This window comes from Notolepis coatsorum, assembly GCF_963971535.1.
Source record: "Notolepis coatsorum genome assembly, chromosome: 9".
In the NCBI taxonomy this organism is placed as follows: Eukaryota; Metazoa; Chordata; class Actinopteri; order Aulopiformes; family Paralepididae; genus Notolepis; species Notolepis coatsorum.
Genome location: NC_140173.1, coordinates 24,302,374 through 24,319,769, shown reverse-complemented (window position 1 = coordinate 24,319,769; position 17,396 = coordinate 24,302,374). Strand labels below are relative to the sequence as shown.

Genomic DNA, 17,396 nt, shown 5'->3' with positions numbered 1-17,396 from the left:
TAATCCAAAGTGGCAAAGAGTGTATATCTCCATGTATCAGTCTATGGGTGTATATCTATGTATTAGTCTATGGGTGTACGTCTATGTATCAGTCTATGGGTGTACGTCTATATCAGTCTATGGGTGTATGTCTATGCTGTTCGTAACTATCAACAAAAATATAGTATATACATTACATCCCTTTTTGGCTGTTGAAAGAAGACCTGTTATTCTTCAATCTCCAGGAATGCGGCATAGCTTAGCTATGGGCCTATCAATATTGGATGTTTTCGTCTGGAGCTTCACTGCACGGGTCAGACCTCCTGCATCAGGCTTGGTCTCCTGTACTCTGCCTAGTGGCCACGACCCCCGTGGAGCAGTTGGGTCGACTACCAGGACGACATCTCCAATGTTAAAGTTTTTTCCTTTTTTTTTCTCACTGTGCTCCATTTCGGTCTTCCTTGGAGTAGCAGAAGGTATTCTTGTGTCCTGGCGTAGAGGTCAGATCTCTCGCAGAAGATGGTTTGTAGGCCTTCATCCGGTATAGGATCGATCTTACTGTTCTTCTGCACTCTGAATGGAGCGGTTTCCAGCACTGCCATTTCCACTGGGAAGGATTGCTTTTGAACTTAGGTGATGCTTGACCTCTCTGCCTGTGAGAGGTCTTCCACTGTGAGGAGCTGTCCACCAAGTGTGGTCCTGAAAGCGCCTAGCTCAGTGCTCACCTTTTGGCTGCTCGAGTGGGTGTGGCTGTGACCTGGGGAAAGCTCTTTGCGCTTTTTGACGGTCAACATAAGAGCATTCTTCCTAGTGTGCTCGTTACCAATGTACTTGAGTACTGTTTGGCTATCCCCGGCCCCTATGTGACCACATAACTCTGCTTGGCTATCCCCGGCCCCTATGTGACCACATAACTCTGCTCTCTTCATATCTGCTGGGGTCTTGTCCTCTGCCCTCTTCATGCCTGCTGAGGTCTTGTCCTCTGCCCTCTTCATATCTGCTGGGGTCTTCTCCTCTGCCCTCTTCATGTCTGCTGAGGTATTGTCCTCTGCCCTCTTCATGTCTGCTGAGGTCTTGTCCTCTGCCCTCTTCATATCTGCTGGGGTCTTCTCCTCTGCCCTCTTCATGTCTGCTGAGGTATTGTCCTCTGCCCTCTTCATGTCTGCTGAGGTCTTGTCCTCTGCCCTCTTCATGTCTGCTGGGGTCTTCTCCTCTGCCCTCTTCATGTCTGCTGGGGTCTTGTCCTCTGCCCTCTTCATGTCTGCTGAGGTATTGTCCTCTGCCCTCTTCATGCCTGCTGAGGTCTTGTCCTCTGCCCTCTTCATGTCTGCTGAGGTATTGTCCTCTGCCCTCTTCATGTCTGCTGAGGTCTTGTCCTCTGCCCTCTTCATGTCTGCTGGGGTCTTCTCCTCTGCCCTCTTCATGTCTGCTGGGGTCTTGTCCTCTGCCCTCTTCATGTCTGCTGAGGTATTGTCCTCTGCCCTCTTCATGCCTGCTGGGGTCTTGTCCTCTGCCCTCTTCATATCTGCTGGAGTCTTCTCCTCTGCCCTCTTCATGCCTGCTGAGGTCTTGTCCTCTGCCCTCTTCATGCCTGCTGGGGTCTTCTCCTCTGCCCTCTTCATGTCTGCTGGGGTCTTGTCCTCTGCCCTCTTCATGTCTGCTGGGGTCTTGTCCTCTGCCCTCTTCATGTCTGCTGAGGTATTGTCCTCTGCCCTCTTCATGCCTGCTGGGGTCTTGTCCTCTGCCCTCTTCATATCTGCTGGAGTCTTCTCCTCTGCCCTCTTCATGCCTGCTGAGGTCTTGTCCTCTGCCCTCTTCATACCTGCTGGGGTCTTCTCCTCTGCCCTCTTCATGTCTGCTGGGGTCTTGTCCTCTGCCCTCTTCATGTCTGCTGAGGTATTGTCCTCTGCCCTCTTCATGCCTGCTGAGGTCTTCTCCTCCGATGCCAGGCTTCTGGATTTTTCCTCACAGGGACTCTGGACCGGTGTGGTGAGAACAGGCGCCTCCCTATTGGCTGCTGAGATGGCCTCAGAACCATGTGGCCAAGACACAGGAAGTCCCCGTCTGAAATGCACCTGTGGCTCCTCCCGTTGGGCAGAGGGGTGGGCTCCGTCCTTCTCTTGCGGCCCGGCTTTTGCGGGAGAAGTGAGGGGCGAGGCCTGTGGCAGAGGGCTGTCGGTGAAAGGACAGGGCCGCTGGTTGACCATCAAGGTGGAGGGCGGGAACTGGGCAGGGGGGTCCCTCGGGAACCGGAACTTCCTAAACGAAGACTGAGGCGACAACATGGGCATGACAGGTTGAATATTGTGTACTAGTTGGGGCTGGTGCTGGTCATTAGTGTCATCTGGCTGAGCATCGGGCCAACTGTGAGCATTACCATCGTTAACATTAAAAAAGGGCAAGTAATGTGCTCCTGCCTTGCTCCTAACAGCTGGAGCACCTATGTCATATGGATGAATTGAAACATCTGGCTTTGAATATACCAGCGCCCATTTCCACTGGGAAGGATTGGCTGTGCTGGCTGCTATTTCACCTTGTAATTCTAATGTTTCTCTTTTTTTTCTAATGTTTCTCTCTTTTTTTTTTAACATTTGTTCCTGTTCTTCTAACATTTGTTCCTGTTCTTCAATTGCATGTTTTTCTTGTAACATAGAAGATTTAGCCAATAAATATCGTCTCTCTGCCTCCGCGTTGATGCGTAATCTTGAGGAAGAGGAGGAGTGGTGGGAGGAAGAGTGAGACCTCGTTGAGCGTGTGTCTGCCATCCTATTTGGATGCGCGCAGCTGCGCCTCATATGTCATTAACGGGCAGGTCTGCCTTATCTGAACTCGCCATTTTAATTCAGAATAAACAAATAAATAAATCCACAAGGTCTTCAACGTGTTTAGAAACAGTGGCTGGTTATTTCATTATCATTGTCTTTCTCAATTGTTTGTTTGGTTACAGCCGCACGCCAGGCCGGCGTTTCCTTGTCTCGATGCGCGCAGCTGCGCCTCATCCATGTCATTAACGGGCGTCTGAACTCGCCATATTAATTCAGAATAAACAAACAAATGAATCCAAAAGGTCTTCAACAGTGGCTGGTTATTTCATTATCCTTGTCTTTCTCAATTGTTTGTTTGGTTACAGCCGCACGCCAGGGCGGCGTTTCCTTGGCTGCTCTCTTTATCCACGATATGTCACCAGCACAAAATAAAATATTCACTGTCCATAAACATCGTTATCAGAGGCAAACGTTTAGTAATAATAATGGCATTTATTCCAAACGAATAATTATTCATGTGGCGTTGGTTTTTTGCAAACACATACCTCAATTGTTTGTTTGCTTGCTTGTTTACAGCCGTCAGGCCGGTGTTTCCTCTGTTTGTAGCCGCGCGTCGGGCCGGCGCTTTCCGTTCCAATTTGGCCCTGTTTGATCCTCCAATCCTTTTTCGTTCCTTCGGATCCCAATAATCCGTGCTCTTCAATCGCAGCTTTTCGTTCCTTCGGATCCCAATAATCCGTGCTCTTCAATCGCAGCTTGTCATTGACTTGATGTAGTGGCCAAAATCCTAACAGGTTTGTCTTATAACCTATTTGAATCTTCCACTTGTAGGTTGGGAAGCAGTGTCAGACTCGCAGTCGCAGAACAGAAACCACTGCACGCTTTTGTTGTTCCTTTTGCTCTTTTAATGGTCCAGCAAGAACAAAACACGAAAACAATACCGTACATAGAAATAAAACAAGAGATCCCAATAATCTCAATAACAAAACAAGAGATCCTAATAATCTTAGTAACAAAAAGGTTGCGTCTGCGCTGCGTGTCAATGACAGTATTGCTGCTGCCTGCTGCTCTGCCGTCACACGCCGCACCTGTGGCTTATAGCGTTAGCCCCGCCCCATTCACCTGAGCAAAGCGCCCCACTCACTGCAACAGAGAAATGTATTAATACAGATTCACAATTAATCAAAACAAATAAGCTTGAATGCGGCTCTTACACTGACACACACATTCTCACACACCGTCCCATACATGATGTGCCCCGTACAAATGTGCACTCTTGCTGACGTACACACACACACACACACACACGCACGCACGCACACACACACACACACACACACACACACACACACACACACACATACACACACACACGCACGCACACACACACACACGCACACACACACACACACACACACACACACACACACACACACACACCTTCAAGCATACACATATTGTACATGTACACATGCATAGCCGACACACACACACACACACACACACACACACACACACACACACACACACACACACACACACACACACACACACACACACACACACACACACACACACACACACACGCACACACACACACACACACTTGACCCCCCCACACTGTACACACACACATGCACACAGACATGCACAATCACCCCAATCCACACACACACACACACACACACACACACACACACACGCACACACACACACACACACACACACACGCACACGCACACACACACACACACACGCACACACACACACACACGCACGCACACATGCACAAACTAACCTGTCATGTGTGTGTGTGCCCCCAGCGTGCCAGTGTAACGGCCACAGCCAGTGTGTGAACGACAGTGTGTGTGAGCAGTGCGGCAACCTGACGGCTGGGACACACTGCCAGAGCTGCGTACCTGGTTACTATGGCGACCCCACCAACGGCGGGACGTGCAACGGTGAGTGGAGCTGTCACAGGGGTTGCGGGTTCAACTCCCGGGCTTGCCTCGGCCATGGTTATTTGACACTTTTGTACTTTATTATTTATTATTTTGGGGTCCACAAAAACTTACATCATAACACACACACACACACACACACACACACACACACACACACACACACACACACACACACACACACACACACACACACACACACACACACACACAATACTACACCATAACGTAACATAAATAGTAAAGTACATTATGACTTTATTACTTTAAAGACTAGTACACTAGTACACTAATACATGACTTTAAAGACTAGTACGCACACGCAGACATAATACTTACATAATAACATATAACATTGCAAGTAAACATGACAAAGGACTAGTACACACACAGACATAATACTTACATCATAACATAATAACGTTAATAATATAATCAGGACAAATAACTAGACACTAGTACACACACACAAGACAAGCTCCAATATACAATAATCCGATATACAATAATCAACTATGTAAATGGTAAATGGCAATTTACCATGTGAAATAGGTAAGAATACTTACCTACACACCTCATTTAACAGCTAACTAAATTGATGTTGATACATAATGATGTTGTTGCAATGCATAGTCCATAATACAGAGTAATACCACGGTAATACTACAGGTATAATCCAATTTAAACGGCAATGCCGGTGGCACACTGTATCAGAAAATTATGGAAACAGGCTTTTTTGTAATAATAATATTACTAACACATGCTATTTCAATTTCAAGAGAGTTTTTGCAGAAAATCTAATTTCTCACAGGTTCAAAGGTGATATTCTTCATCTGCTGTAATGACTGACATATTCATAGTACTGGAGGAGTGCAGTAATATAAGTCATAGAGGTTGTTAACAACACGATTCAATTTATAGTCAGTGTGCATTTTTTAAAGCTGATTTATTATGCCAATAAGCTTAGCTCACACATATCTCAAAAATCGAATGCGTTTTAATTAGGCTATTATTGAGTTAAATAACTGACATCACATAATCGAGGAAGTCCTAAATACAGCTTCAGTGGCAATTGTGAAAATCTTCCTCAGGTTAACCGTCGGTAGTGTGGTAGTGAAAGGGTTAACATTATGTAGTGTGGTAGGGAAAGGTTAACATTCTGTAGTGTGGTAGTGAAAGGGTTAACATTCTTTAGTGTGGTAGTGAAAGGTTAACCTTCTGTAGTGTGGTAGTGAAAGGGTTAACCTTCTGTAGTGTCGTAGTGAAAGGTTAACCTTCTGTAGTGTGGTAGTGAAAGGGTTAACCTTATGTAGTGTGGTAGTGAAAGGTTAACCTTCTGTAGCGTGGTAGTGAAAGATTAACCTGTAGTGTGGTGGTGAACGGGTTGACCTTCTGTAGTGTGGTAGTGAATGGTTAACCGTCTGTAGTGTGGTAGTGAAAGGGTTAACCGTGTGTAGTGTGGTAGTGAAAGGTTAACTATCTGTAGTGTGGTAGTGAAAGGTTAACCTTCTGTAGTGTGGTAGTGAAAGGTTAACTATCTGTAGTGTGGTAGTGAAAGGTTAACCTTCTTTAGTGTGGTAGTGAAAGGTTAAGCTTCTGTAGTGTGGTAGTGAAAGGTTAACCGTCTGTAGTGTGGTAGTGAAAGGGTAACATTCTGTAGTGTGGTAGTGAAAAGGTTAACCTTCTGTAGTGTGGTAGTGAAATGTTAACCTTCTGTAGTTTGGTAGTGAAATGTTAACCGTTTGTAGTGTGGTAGTGAAAGGGTTAACCTTCTGTAGTGTGGTAGTGAAAGGGTTAACCTTATGTAGTGTGGTAGTGAAATGTTAACCGTCTGTAGTGTGGTAGCGAAAGGGTTAACCGTCTGTAGTGTGGTAGTGAAATGTTAACCGTTTGTAGTGTGGTAGTGAAAGGGTTAACCATCTGTAGTGTGGTAGTGAAAGGGTTAACCACATGTAGTATGGTATTGAAATGGTTAACTGTCTGCAGTGTGGTAGTGAAAGGGTTAACCTGTTGTAGTGTGGTAGTGAAAGGGTTAACCTTCTGTAGTGTGGCAGTGAAAGGGTTACCACTCTGTAGGGTGGTAGTGAAAGGGTTAACCGCCTGTAGTGTGGTAGTGAAAGGGCTAACCTTCTGTAGTGTTAACGTTAGGTTATGACTATAACCAAGTTCTATTAACACTTAGTGAACGCTCAGCGTTCATTGCATATATCTCGCTTCAGCATATATACACTGAATAATTTCACAATGTACCTTTAAATGCCAGCATTCATCTGGCCTCACCCCCATCCGCTTACCTATATAAGCAGGGATGGTGCCACACACTCATCTCCTTCCCAACAAATTTCATCACAATGAAAGATCAAGGGCCTGCAGCGGCGTCTAAACGCTGAGCGTTCACTAAGTGTTAACAGAACTTGGTTATAGTCATAACCTAACGTTCTGTATCACACTTAGCTCACGCTCAGCGTTCATTGCATAATAGGAGCTGAGCGGGAGCTAGAAGCTCGACAAATGTACCCTGCTGAGGCCCCCCACAACCATCAGACCAGGGAGGGCTGAGCCCCCCCGACCCACCCTAATGGAGGGCACCCCCCCTATTGGTGGCTTCACGGGAGGGCGACGGACCCGACCGTGCGAAGAGGCACTCAAGCAACTCAACGCACAGGGTGAGCAGACCGTGGCTTGACCCCACGACTACACACACGCACAACCCGCATGCCACCCGGGAACGAACGGAGGGAAACAACCTCGTTACTGCCCCCAGAATCACGGGGTCAAGGGCAAACCCAACCCCGTGGCAAGGCCGTAGCAGCGGAGCACGAAGGAAGACCCAGACCCACCAAAAGGACTGGACTCCCTGGAATGGGGGCCCGGAGAAGTCCATGATGCCAGCATCAAGACCCCACAAGGTGGGCACGTAGTGCCCCGCCCCCCACATCGCCAGCGTATTCGGACAAAGGCCCCTCAGCCGAGCGGGCCCTGTCCCCCCAATAGTACACCGCCTGGCACACTGACCCTGCAACAGGCAGTCAGCATGGCCGTAAGCACACAAAAAAGGTTAACCAACGGAAGCAGGCAGCGCACCGGGGAAAAACCAGGCAACAGGCTATTAACCCTAGCCTGGAGACTGCGGACGAGACAGGCTCCAGAGGGGACAGCTGAACACAGCCGCCCCAGCGGAAGGAGCGGAAGCTGGCGGTGTTGCATGACAAAGCCTCCATTTAAAAACCCACCCAGAGGGGTTGAGGCAGAGAAGGCTGACACGATTGGCAGACGTCATGAACGTGCAGGGGCACCCTCAAACGGTGAACGCGGAAGTTGACACTGCTCCAACACACCAGGGAATCAACCACCTTGGTGTTACCCAATGCGGTGGTTGTTCCTATAACCCCTCAAGAAAAAAACTCCAAAACACACCTGCGGGTATACACCGGCTATACCGCAGTACAAGTGTTTCAGTTTTTCAAAAAAGGGTTAACCCAGGCCTACGGGTCGACGAAACATTACTTCGGACCGGGCCTGGCGATACGGGAAGCACAGGGTCACCAGAGGAGGTCAAAGACCACCCCAACAGGCCCCTCTTCGCCATGCGTGAGAGAGGAGCGAAAAAGAATGGAGAACCAGCCCCTAAGCACACCGTACTTGGTATTCCCAGGCGGTCTCCCAACCAAGTACTAACCAGGACCAACCTGTGTAGCGGCCGAGATCCGACGAGATCGAGCGTGTACAGGTTGGCATGGCCGTAAGCCATTACGACAGTGCTGAGTAAAAAACGTACCCAACCAGGGTCTCCATAGCGCTTAACCCTGTGACACCCGGACCGACCTGGCATTTTTTCCCCTGAAAAAAGCCCAAGTCCCTCAGGGTACCAGAACAGCAGATCTGCATCCCCGGCGGACAACGGGTTCAACTGATCCGGACCAGCGTGACCAGAACCAGTCCCGTGCCCTAACCACGCCGACATGCCTACTCCAGGAGAAAGGGCAGATATGCGTGTCGATCTTAACATGAAAAGAAGGCGCCACCCAGACGTTCGGGCGAACCGCGCCTGGTGGCCCACCCCAAGGGCGTGAGACCCCTCTACATATGTTCAGATCCATTCCGTCATCATCCCCCAGACATGAACGAGAATCCATCGATAACAAACCCAGGATGTGGGATGTGGTCGTCGGAAGAGGAAAAACCCCCATCTCAGTTGCTTTATAAAAACGCCGTTTTAACCTCAAGCAACCAAGGCGTGCCAGTCAGTCGCCTGTTTACAGCGAGCTAGCACTATACGTGCGTCGGGACACACCCCCATCAATGAACAGGCTATTTAGACCTGTCATTGAATCCCCAAGGCGCCCAGGGGAACGACAAGAGGGGTGTGACACTTCCTAACTCCAACACTTTTTGAATAGAAAAGAAGGAAGCACCAACAGTATGTATCCCAGTGTACACAGCCTGGGGTAAAAAAAATTCACATTTTTACATCCCACCACCCTCCCATAGGAAGGAGACGGGGATCCCCACGCGAGCTGTACAGATTGAAAAGAATATATTGCACCTTGAGCCATATAAAAAATTGGTTTTAGGGCTCTCCGGGGAAGAGGCACTGAACCCAGGGCTGCCTGGGAGAAATGCGAGGCCCTGTGCAAGATTTAAACGCGAGGCACCCCCCCCCCCCCCCAAAAGGTAAAAAAAAAAGATGACCCCCTAAAGGATATTCAACTTTTAATGAAAGAACAAAACAGAAGGAAAAGATAACTTCACAAAGGCAACATGAATATACATAGATCCAAAAGGACAAAGATCAACACTTAAATCCAAAGAGAAGAGGGTCTATACCAGAGAAAAAGCAGCAAGGAGCCAATGGCCGACAGCTAAAGGCTAGCCAGGTAGGCTACTGACACCAGGCCACACACAGATTTGGCCAACGGCCCAACGCTACCCAAGCTACACAAACGACCAAGACAATGAATTCACACACAGCACATGTCGTATCTCCAAATGTTGTGAAGTAACATATGTTTTGCCTGGAAAAAAACATCGTTATTAACAAAACATTCGGGAGGGGAAGGAAGGAAGAGTGGGGTAATGTCATGATTTTCATTAATCTTACCTGCACCAAGGAACGCAGGGCGAAAGGCCGCAACACAGGTCTCCACGTTGACGAAAGGCCTCTCGCTGGCGGGACAAAAATAACCCCCTGCTATTCTCACGGCTAATGTCAATGGTCGTAGCACAAGCTAACAGCTAACTCAAGGCTAACTGATAGCATCAAACGAACGTTCCCAGCCGAGCGCAGCCGGCAGCTAACGTCGTAGCTAAACAGCTAACTGGCTAACAGTTAGCTCAACCAGGCTATCGCTAACCATTAGCTAACGCAGAAGCAAGCTATGCGGCTACATACAGGTGCTGACACCATGCCACACACCGTTAGCTACTAGTAGTACTACAACAGCTAGTCGGCCAGTTTAGCTCCAGAGAGAGAGAGAGAGAGAGAGAGAGTGATGTCCACGGCGGGAATAGAATAGAGTTAATAGAATAGGTTAAAAACTCACCAAACGTCCAAGAGGATGGAGACAACCGCGTGGAGTTGACGAAGTTCATCTGCCAAACGACCATCCTCTTCATCTTGGCTGTATGCGCTGTCTCTAGGTTAGCTAACGCTAGTTAGCCTTTAGCTAAGCTAGCTACTAGCCGACATCATCATGGCTATACCATGACAAGGCTCCGGCCATTTGTCCCGCCAGCGAGAGGCCTTTCGTCAACGTTCCTTGGTGACCGACCGACTGATAATGACCGACCTCTTTCTTCGTCTTGGCTGGCATAACTAAGCATAATAGTCAAAAGCTGCACGCACGAAATAGTCAAACGCAGCTGACTCACGCCGGCGTACTACACATGATGTAAGTTTAACCACTCCCTTCGTTGAAACCAATAGTATGTCTGCTGCAGAGCCCCAGAGGCTGAGCTCCAATAGTGAGTATGTCACTGCAGACCCAGGAACAAGTCAGACACATTCTACAAACGTGTCTAATGTGAAATATATAAGCATATAAGCAAAACTAGATTTTAGGTCTGTGATGAAAAAGGGCCTCGCGGGAAGGGGGGCCTCACAAAAAAATATTTTTTATTTTGCGAGGCCCCCCTTCCCGCGAGGCCCTGTGCGACCGCACTGCTCGCACACCCCCTGAGGCGGCCCTGACTGAACCCATACACACTCAATAATCGAATTGAATCGAATACATACACAATAGAATAGGACACCTCCTAGAGGGTCCACTCACTTTGACAATCTGAGGAGGAAGGCTCTGTACTCTGATGGAGGCTCCCTCACATGGAAGGAGGAGTCCGAACTCACAGAAGGCTTGAATAGGCGCTTGGTGAGGAGGAGCCCTGACCACCCCCCCGAAACAGATCCATCACATGGACCTGAACAGCACACGGAAGTCCTACCAACAGAGACGCGCACGGTGACGTACTCTATGGCGGGGGAATTTCTGCGGTGCACACGCCCAATATTCCAGGCCGTGGGACCAGGAAACTCCCTCCCCCCCCACCCCGTAACGTGCCGAACCGCAACGTGACAGGAACCTTGAAGGACAGGGGGTGTACCCCTGACCGACAGAAACAAGGGGGAGAGGAAAGGTTACCAGTTCACCCCTTTACGACCCCACACCCATGATACGTAATGTCATGTTTAGACAGCTTCACACAGCGCATGAGCTAACCTGCTATCTGATTTTTACTAAGGAAAAAACACAGAATAGAGAGGGCTCTCTAAAAGCCCCGGTCCAACATACACATGTGCTTCTGTGGCCAGTCCAACCCAGTTGTAGGTCACATGACACACCCAACCCATCATCACCTACAAAAAATGGCAAAAACACTCTACGGAGGAACGCCGTTTTTCATAATGAGAGAATACATAATTCTCGATTAGTATCGGCCACAGGCCTTGCTAAGCACACACGACAGCGACCAAACAATCTTTTCTTTTAGGAAAATAAAGTTTCTCCAGCAGTTTTAGCACAACCTCAGCAATCAAGCTAAGGGTTACATCGCATCCCTACCACACAAAAGACACAATGTAGTGCAACAACATGTCTGATAGGAGGATGAAAAAGTCCCCAGGAAACCGGGGGGAAACACAATCCTCTTATCTTACCCTTAATACGGCCAGTTAAAACAGGAAACCCTGTTAATATGTGAACACACTGTTCATTGTCATCACAGGCTGAGAAAAGAACATTCTTTTACTCACTTGTCACTAAGCATAGCTTCATAGGTTAGTTACCTTAGTTGTGAGTACACGGTACATATAAACACACATGATGTTTCTCACACAACAACCAGATCATTTTCACAGCTGTAACAACCCGATTTGCACGGAGAAGCTAACTGCCAGTGACAAAGACAGTTCACACATAACTCGCGTCGTATCCTAAATGCATTGCAGCAACACACGTTTTGGGAAAACATCGTTATTCACAAAACATTTAGAAAGGTAAAACCAGAAGACGTGCTATAAGGTCTGGTCAAACCTTGTCCTACCCGGAACGTAGATCAGCGAAGTGCAGTCTCAAGACACCATAGAAACACAGCCGTCCTGTGTTGTTCGATCCGGGCAGCGTCGCCGCTCTACCCGTCGCAACGGTCCCTTTGTTGACGCAATCCTTGCCGTCCTGGCTCAGGGCAGGGTCGACGAACATCCCCTGTCAAAGATGACGTCGTAGTCAAGAGTGTAAAACATGTTATAATCAAAGCACGTTCAACAGAGTAGCATTAAGCTAACGGCCGCTCCAACCGTCGGTCGCTATTACCCCTGCTCGCGAGACGCCGAGCGAACGGCGCACGCGACCAGAGGGGAGCTCACGGCGGCGAGCGAGCAGCCGAAGCGACCTTGCGCTGGCCTTGTCCAATAGCAGCAAGCTAACGTTTCCTAGTGATCACAACAGCTAGCGCCGCAGCTAACAGCTGACTGGCTAACAGTAGGCCCAACCTCTGTAGGCCACGCAGTGATCCCAGCAGGCTAACGCCGCAGCTAACAGCTGACTGGCTAACCGTAAGCTAAGCAGCTATCACCTGAACTTGTACACAATGATATAACACTCACCCAGACAGGCCGTCGTTCTGAAACCCTCCTCACTTTTTAAGAGAAAAGAGAAACAAGATGTCAACACAGCTTTACAACGGTGATTTTACCAACACCCGACGGAATCAGCACAATACCAAACTGGCCTGTGTAGCTGACTTGAACATGGATCTTCCGCTATCGAACATCCATGCACATATCTCCTCGTGAAGGAATACTCTCATTTGGATATGAAAGAAGGGGCTACACGGTGACAGGGAGATACCCACTCGTCCAGAAAACACAGGGATCACCAGTGTTAATGGTCGCGGCCCACTAGTTAAAACTACAATGGTCTTCAGACCAAGGTCTTCTGTCGCCTAGGTGGCTGAACAAAGGACCCTAGCCTGGGGCCGGTTTTCATAAACATTGTCAAGTAGCCCCCATAGCACTAACAGACAAGTGAAGCCTGCCAGCGACAGTACTCACCCAACCTGAAACCCACCGCTTCTCACAACAGCGGCGTGTCCTACAGTTCAGCTGTCGCCTGAAAGGTTTCACCCCAACCAACACAGCAAGGAACTGCAGTTGAGAAGCATGCAGCGGCGTGCTCCCAATACGAAAACCGGTGGAGGGTTTTAGAATGATCACCATCTTCCAGACACTCCAGTGACGAAGACAACATCGCCGTATTTTCTCGAAAATAGTGAGAGAGAAAATAAAGATATGATGTCAACGTATCTCCTTGTTCTTCCTCTCCTCGTAAACATTGCTTTCCCAGCAATATCTTTCTCCACGTCAAGTGGGCATATAGCAACACGTTGCTTGTGATGAAATTTGAGAAGGAGATGAGTGTGTGGCACCATCCCTGCTTATATAGGTAAGCGGATGGGGGTGTGGCCAGATGAATGCTGGCATTTAAAGGTACATTGTGAAATTATTCAGTGTATATATGCTGAAGCGAGATATATGCAATGAACGCTGAGCGTGAGCTAAGTGTGATACAGAACACTCTGTAGGGTGGTAGTGAAAGGGTTAACCGCCTGTGTTTTGGTAGTGAAAGGTTAACCTTCTGTAGTGTGAACGTGTGGTAGTGAATGGGTTAAGTAGGTAATCAGAATGAACTGTTGAAAGAGCGCCAGCTACTGAGAGGAGGTAGAAGGTGACCTTCCTCTGTGAAACTGTTGTTTGCTTTATCAAAGTTAAATTACTTAAATGATGGTTCACTTTTTATTCTGCCCCCTTAGCGACTATTTTGTGTTTTTTGCCTATATTTATTTGTGTTTCTGTGTACAACGATGGCTGTGTTGATTATTATGTCATGAAATTGGGTCAGTTTGCTCATTGTCTATACATATCAAACATGTAAAATGATCATCATTAGAATACCCATAAAAAAGAAGTTATAGAGCTTAGCTTGGGGTGTAACCTAGTGTTTTTTTTCTTCTCATTGACTCCCATGTTAAAACGCTGATTTTTAATCTGCACTCATTCATTCAATTGCCGCTGTAATTATCAAATAAACTAAGGTGACCATATTTTGATTTCCAAAAAAGAGGACATGTCCCCCCAGCCTCGAGATACTTAATGATACTCAGGCATGCGTTGCTCATGGGACGACTGGTTGCACTATGTTTTAATGATGCCGCGTGCGCACGCTCCCGCGCATGCGCATATATGTTCCCTCGCATAGCACAGACTAAAGACAGTGCCTAATTGCCTCTACGAATGGAATGTAACACATTTCATTCACAAGTTTTGTGTGAATGTATCTGAGAACGTATTTGAACACACCTGACGACCGGCCATATTGTTATGAAAAGTAGTACTTAGCGAGTTGGCTCATCAGTCGAGTGCAGCACATTCCTGTGTGCACGCGTGTGCACATCCGTGCATGTGCGTGCTTCTGCTCACAGACTGGTTGCAGGTGTGCAACCCCCGTCCCATGAGCAACGCATGCCTGATGATACTCAACGTTTACTCAAATATGCATTATTGTTTTAATATATTTAAAGTATGCCTCCTCTCTATGGATATACAAGTATTATTTTACTGTATATAACACAACAATATCTCTCTATAACCAAAGACACACCAAACCAAAGTTACTCAGCAATCAGCATGCTTGATTATGCCTAGACAAATCTCAATGGCACAATAATAACTTAAAAATCAACCTGTAACAAAATAATAGCTCTCTTTTCAAGTCTTACTGGACAAAAATAAATAACAAAATATATGAAATAATAGAAAATAGAAAATCCAGTTAACAAATATATTTTTCAGACAAATCGTTTTTTTCTTGCCATGTTTCAATGAGATATTGTGCAATGGTTTCTAATCTGCTGTCTCATTTGATGTATTTAACCTCGATTCATTTTGTTTGCATGCCCACCCCTCTTCCAGTCAAAGTACTGTATTATGATTGGGAATATGTGCGACATCAATCGAGTCGAGTGGGGCGCTATAACAATTGGCTTCGGATTTAGTGGGCGCACTACTGAACTTTTTGGCAGTGTCAGAGTCTGGAAATTCCTTTTTTAGCAAGGCACTTGTGCAATCCATAGATTGTGATGTTTCAGAGTATGAAATGCAAACGCACCCTTCATCCGCTGCATTTACTTTACAGCATCCTCTGTTTTCCAGTACATTCGTTGGCATTGTGAACGTGAGCTGCGGTGCGCTCTGTCCCCTCTGCGTTTATCCTTTCTCTTCCTCTGTTTGTGAGCGTAGTTGTAGAGCCGCCCACAAAGCTTCTCAGGGATTACGTCACACACGCAACAGATTACCGTAGTATTCTGTGCAATGCGCCAGTCAATTTAAGTATATGCAAACAGTCCGTGAAAGCCGGACATTATCATGAATTTATAAACCCCCCCCGGACGGCCCGGACAGGGCGTGAAAAGAGGACATGTCCGGACAAAAGAGGACGTTTGGTCACCCTAAATAAACGCTATTTTCATACCACCAGGATCCAGTTGATCTGCCAGTAAATCCGTTACCGGATTATGACACACAGTGGCGCAGTTGCACTATGGCTGGTGTAGCCAGCCAAAGCACCGTGGCATTAGACTTCCTAGACAGCTCTCAGCCCTGTGCCGGGGTGGAGCCTCCCTCGAGCGGCTCCGCTCTGACGAGCAGAGTGCAGAAGTGCGGAAGTCGGCTGGTTCTTCCACAATCAGCGATGTGCTTTTCAGAATGTATCGGGGGATACATTTACTGTATCCCCGCGAGTATAATACGCAAAAAGCAGTGCTTACTAATGTTATTAGTTACGCTATTTCTGACCGAATTAGTCAGAAGACATATGAAGACATATTCTTTTTCACACGGACTCGGTGCAGGTTTTTCACGCTGCACTATGAGATTGAAAACGTATATAAATATGAAATAAATGCAGATTTCTGATTTTTTTTGTCATAAAACAGGATTTACTATCAAACAAACTGGAATATAAGTGGTTAACATTTGGAAATAGTTGTAATATTTTACAGATATATTGAGGTTAGGCTGTTAGTGCACTTCCTGAAAAGATTTTTTTTTTAAATATTAAAAATTAAAAATTATATGGCCTTGAACTTGATGCAAACATTTCCTGCTTACGATTACAACTCTGCAAAATCGTTAGGGGGGCATCCAGGCCCTATTTAGACATTGTCAGGCATCGTATCGACTAGTAGAGGTCACAATCTCAGTGGTCGCTTTAGTATTGAGAAACTTAGCACTAGGCGGCTGGGTGGCGCAGCGGACATTGCGCTCGTCACCAACGCAAGAGACACCGGGTTCGACTCCGGCTGTCTGCGTTGCCTCCGGCTTGGGCCAGCCATCATACTAACTCAATTGGCAGAGTTAGCGGGATGGAGTCGATGGGTGGTAATCTGGACATTGTAAACAGTGACTCCTACAGGTCGGTTGGGGCGCTTGCACAGCAGAGACAGGAAAATGACGGGGGTAGTGTGAGCCTCCCACACGTTACACCTCGCCAATGAGAGTCCGCGCTGGCAGGTGAAAAGATGTGACAGGCTGCCTCCACATGTATCGGAGGGGACATGCGATGGGCTTCTATAATCCCTACGACCGACCAGTGGGGGGCACATGCGAGCAACGTTCAAGACAGGGGAGGGGAGAATTGGCACGGCTAAATTGGGATGGGAGAAAAATAGAAAAAGGAGGAGAAAAAGTGAAAACATTTATAAAAAAATGTGCATGCCATTGTATAACATCATATCTCTCATCATCTTCTAACATGACACTCAGTAACATCATCATCTTCTAACATGACACTCTGTAACATCATCATCTTCTAACATGACATCATATCTCTCATCATCTTCAAAAGAAGAGAAACTTAGCACTGTGCCGCATCCTCTCACCATCAGGCTCCAATACAATTAAATGAGGCAAATGTTTTAGCCTTCGATACATGTCCTTTCCCAAAATAGGAAGCTCACAGTATAATTATATGTATCTTCATACATTCAGACAATGTTTAAATAGGGCCAGGGTAAAAAAAAAGAAACAAATATTAATGTACACATGTCAGTATTGTAGCATTGCAGTACATAATGCCCACCTGATGGGGGCACTGTGTAAAAACAGTGGGTCTGTCATTGTGTCTGAGCGGCGCCAGCT

General features: G+C 47.1%; 1 protein-coding gene across 1 annotated transcript in view; it reads left to right on the top strand.

Annotated features, from left to right (window-relative positions):
- The window catches only part of LOC311234561 (attractin-like protein 1), a gene marked incomplete at both ends in the record, with an annotated part of 812,919 nt that overhangs the window by 358,674 nt on the left and 436,849 nt on the right, over positions 1-17,396 (top strand). Inside the window, 1 exon segment of the mRNA XM_084321810.1 lies at positions 4,568-4,705. Coding sequence (XP_084177936.1) covers positions 4,568-4,705 — 138 coding nt within the window.